The sequence below is a fragment of the Alosa alosa genome, chromosome 24 (assembly GCF_017589495.1).
Source record: "Alosa alosa isolate M-15738 ecotype Scorff River chromosome 24, AALO_Geno_1.1, whole genome shotgun sequence".
Lineage (NCBI taxonomy): Eukaryota > Metazoa > Chordata > Actinopteri > Clupeiformes > Clupeidae > Alosa > Alosa alosa.
Window position 1 is genome coordinate 13,669,219 of NC_063212.1, and position 3,687 is coordinate 13,672,905.

At 40.0% G+C, this 3,687-nt stretch overlaps 1 protein-coding gene across 1 annotated transcript in view; it reads right to left on the reverse strand.

The window, feature by feature from the left end:
- Positions 1-358: 358 nt before the first annotated feature.
- The window catches only part of si:ch1073-220m6.1, a 4,149-nt gene continuing 820 nt past the window's right edge, over positions 359-3,687 (reverse strand). Inside the window, exons 2-6 of the mRNA XM_048236687.1 lie at positions 3,443-3,687; positions 1,757-2,020; positions 1,288-1,451; positions 887-1,042; positions 359-727 (exon numbers count right to left, since the gene is read on the reverse strand). The exon at positions 3,443-3,687 is cut by the window's right edge and continues 73 nt beyond it. Coding sequence (XP_048092644.1) covers positions 404-727; positions 887-1,042; positions 1,288-1,451; positions 1,757-2,020; positions 3,443-3,687 — 1,153 coding nt within the window. The 3' untranslated portion in view covers positions 359-403. The remainder of the gene's footprint in view (positions 728-886; positions 1,043-1,287; positions 1,452-1,756; positions 2,021-3,442) is intronic.

Consider the following 3,687-nt stretch of genomic DNA (forward strand, 5'->3'; position numbering starts at 1 on the left):
CCCGCAGTCCACTTAAGAATGCTGGGCTTAGCTGGGCATTGTCTGGGCAGCATGCAAGCACCTTTACACAGCAGCAGAGCTAATCCCAACAAGTGACCCTGTCGTCCGGTCACTCAATCCCCTCACCCTGAGGTCCTCACCTCAGTGCAGTCGCCCAACAGCTATACTACAAAGCAAGGTTACTATCTTACCCAGGGAACTTCGGTCTAGATGAAGGAATTAAATGGCTGTTTGGCTTTCTTTTCTTCTTTAATAATTTATAAAAGTTGTTAAATGTACAAATTAGTAAAACTAAATAAATAAAAATCATAGAAAGTACATATTATAATAAAGTATAATATTCTAATGATGACCATACTGTATCCTGAATGTTATTATGTCCTTTGTAGTCTCACTACATTCATCATTGCTGACCACTCGTCATGTGTCCCAGTGTGTAATAGACTGTGTCAGCCTGGTTTGTTTCTGTTTCTGTCTGTGTCCTGGCTCTTGCTGTATCATATACTGTTACAGTTGTGTCCTCCTGGGGGCGCTGTCCTTCCAGTGGTTTTGTCGCCGTGGTGTATATAGTCCTGTCTGTGTCCTCTGTAGGGTTCTGCGTCTCCAGTGGTTTTGTTGCGGTGGAGTATATGGTAATATCATTGTCCACCAGAGGTCGCTGTTTCCCTTTTTTTCTCTGCTGGCGCTGGGATCTATGCTCTTCTTCTGTATTTTGGGGCCTGTATGTCTGAAGAAAATGACAGTGCACAATATTTTCATGAAATGTACTTGGATATGAAAAAGACACTTAAAAAGGTAAACATATACAGTCAATGTATATTCACTGGGGGCACATTTAGTGGTTCAGAGTGATAGCTGTCATTCTCTTTTTGTGTATGTTTAGTACCTTATTTTGTGATGTGGTTGTTTTCTTATTTTGTGATGTGGTAGCTGAATGGTCCACAACAGAGCATTTGGCAGCCTTGTTGATGACACTGTAGATGGACACGCTGGGTTCATCGGCATCACTTCCTGTGACAATGACTGTTGGTATGTTGTTGCGCTAAAAAATAGAGAGATGTGGATTTGATTTACTTGAATGTTATTTCAACCACAGTATTTGCATTCTAAAGAAATAGGCAGTGTGGAACTAGAGCACAAGTTTAAATGTAAAATAGTGTGTGTGTGAGTGGGGAGGGGGGGGCAATGAGAAATAAATAGAAAGTGAAAGGGAGAGGTGAGGGAGAGAGAGAGATAGAGAGAGAGAGGTGAGGGAGAGAGAGAGATAGAGAGAGAGAGGTGGGTTACCTTGTTAGGTGTTTCCTCAGCTTTCGAGTTGCGACACTTTTTCCATATGAGAGTACCACACACAAGCAACAGCAGTGCAGCGCAAATGATGGCACTTATTGTGAGGATCACATCTCGATGAAGATCGAGGTTGTGCCATGAGTCCATTGTGGTGACTTTACCACCTAGAATTTCAGCATAAAATCAATCAGTCAATCAATCAATCAATCAACCTACCAATCAATATTAAATCAGGTTAAGCAGATGAACAGGTCAGCAGAAGACTACAGTGATGACTTAAGGCCCTCCTCGTGATAAGCAAAAAGGGTGGTTCATATTTTTGGTAACACCATGCTTGAACCTCATCCACAATGGCCGTGCTGTACTGAGTGTGTCATTTATGAAAATAGTTTTAATATATATAACTTTCTTCCCCTTGTTTGCCTCTACCATGTTACATATTCAACTGTTATGGTCAATCATAACTTACAATCCTTAGGAAACTGTTGAGAACTCATCTCTGTGCTGACAGGATTGCTGGCGTTGCACTTGACATGTCCGTTGGCACTGGTGATGTTGATGTTGTCTTTGGCTGACAGGGATGACTGCAGATATGTACACCCATTCTCATCACAGCTGTATGAAGCCCACGATTTGGAAGAGGAGCAGTTTACATTGAAGCTGCAGTTCTGTCCTGATGTGTTGTCCAGGGGCTGAATGGGGGATATCTTTATGACTGGTGTGGACACAGCGTCTGTAAGAGAAGGAGAGATGAGGTTAAGAAATTAAGTGTGTCACTGGCAGGGGAATTGTCTGCAGTGAGACATCCAGGAAATGTTTGTCATAAAACCTATGGCTCCACAATGATGACATCCCCTTCCGAAATTTTCCCGCAGTGGCAAGGCTACGCTACTTTCAGTTCTCTGAATAAACAGTAAACACAACAAGCGGTAAAGCATGTGAACCTAATTCATGTAACTCAGCAAAATTATTCCAGTAATACTGTAGTAGTGTATCCAGCCAAATCACTGTTGAGTTTAAATATTGGTGAATTTATTTTTGTCTTATGAATTATTATATTGACATTCCCACTAAAACGTTGTGTCATCCAAGGTTCCAAGGAAGATCACTTGTTACTCATACTGTCACCACATTTAGCTGCCAGTTAGTGATTATTCCCAAATTCCTGTCCTCTCTTGGCATCTGTGATATCCAACAATATGACTTAAATTGCTGCTACACAGAGGAATCAAGTTCTCTGGGAAATACAGTATAGGGAAGAAATCTTAATATTTGGCTAAATTAGCACAGCACCCCTCAACACAGATAGTGTTAGTACAATGTAGATGTATTGAATAACTGTAGATTGCAGATGTATTGAATAACTGCATATGAAAATACTCTATTAATTCTCTTATTATCACCATTATGATTGTTATTAATATTAGTCTATTATTTTTATGCTAATGAAATGTTTATTGTTATTGTTGTAAAGTGTCTGCTAAGAAACATAAACATCTACATATTAAGAGAGCAGAGATGCAGCATTTCTTATGAGAAAAACAAAAAAGAGTTGAAGAGTGATAAGTTGATGAGAGACAGAGACAAAGGTGTTATCTTAAATGGTCTCAAATGGCGTGAAACATGAGCTTGTAGAAGAGTAACAGTGAACCTTTGCACTCTGCACTTTTCATAAAACCGTGTACTAGATATTCTCCTGTTTAGGGTGGGTTAAAACAACCATACAGCCCTCCTGTATTGTATTTATATGAATCAATGTCTAAAGGTGTAGTTCAGGTTCTGATAACATGCCCTTTTTGTGAGATTCAGCACGATGCTCATGGATTTCTCTGTATATTCTGAATAAAACCGACATTGTCAAATGCCACTACAGCTCTGTTAATGGGAAACAAACAAAGTGGCTCTGACTGATACTATACTATATACTATACTGATTTCTATGCTATTCCAGCGATTCAACACATTTTTTGAGGAGCATGGAAGGCAGGGGGTAATTCGGTTTGCTGTTTAACTCAGAAATCAAAACGTTTGCCTGAATCACAAACTGGACCTGTAATGTATAAATTGTAAAAACGACACGGCTCATCTGTGACGAAGGTAGGGTATTCAAATCTGAGGTAGATACACAAGCTGCATAATGGAGGAATTTACTCACCCTGGATTACTAATTTGTAGGAGACTACAGCAACCTCCGTCCATTGGTCCTTGTGTTTATAGCCAATGTAAACTCCACTGTCATTGTAAGTCAGATTGTTCAATTGGATGGAAAGGTTTCCCTTAAAGAATGCCACTCTATGCTTAAACGGAAATGTTACGCTGTTGTTTTGGACCATTCTTTTCATCTGGTTCCCAATTGTCTGCATCCATGTGGCATGGGGGTTTTGCTCAGATTGTGCTGGA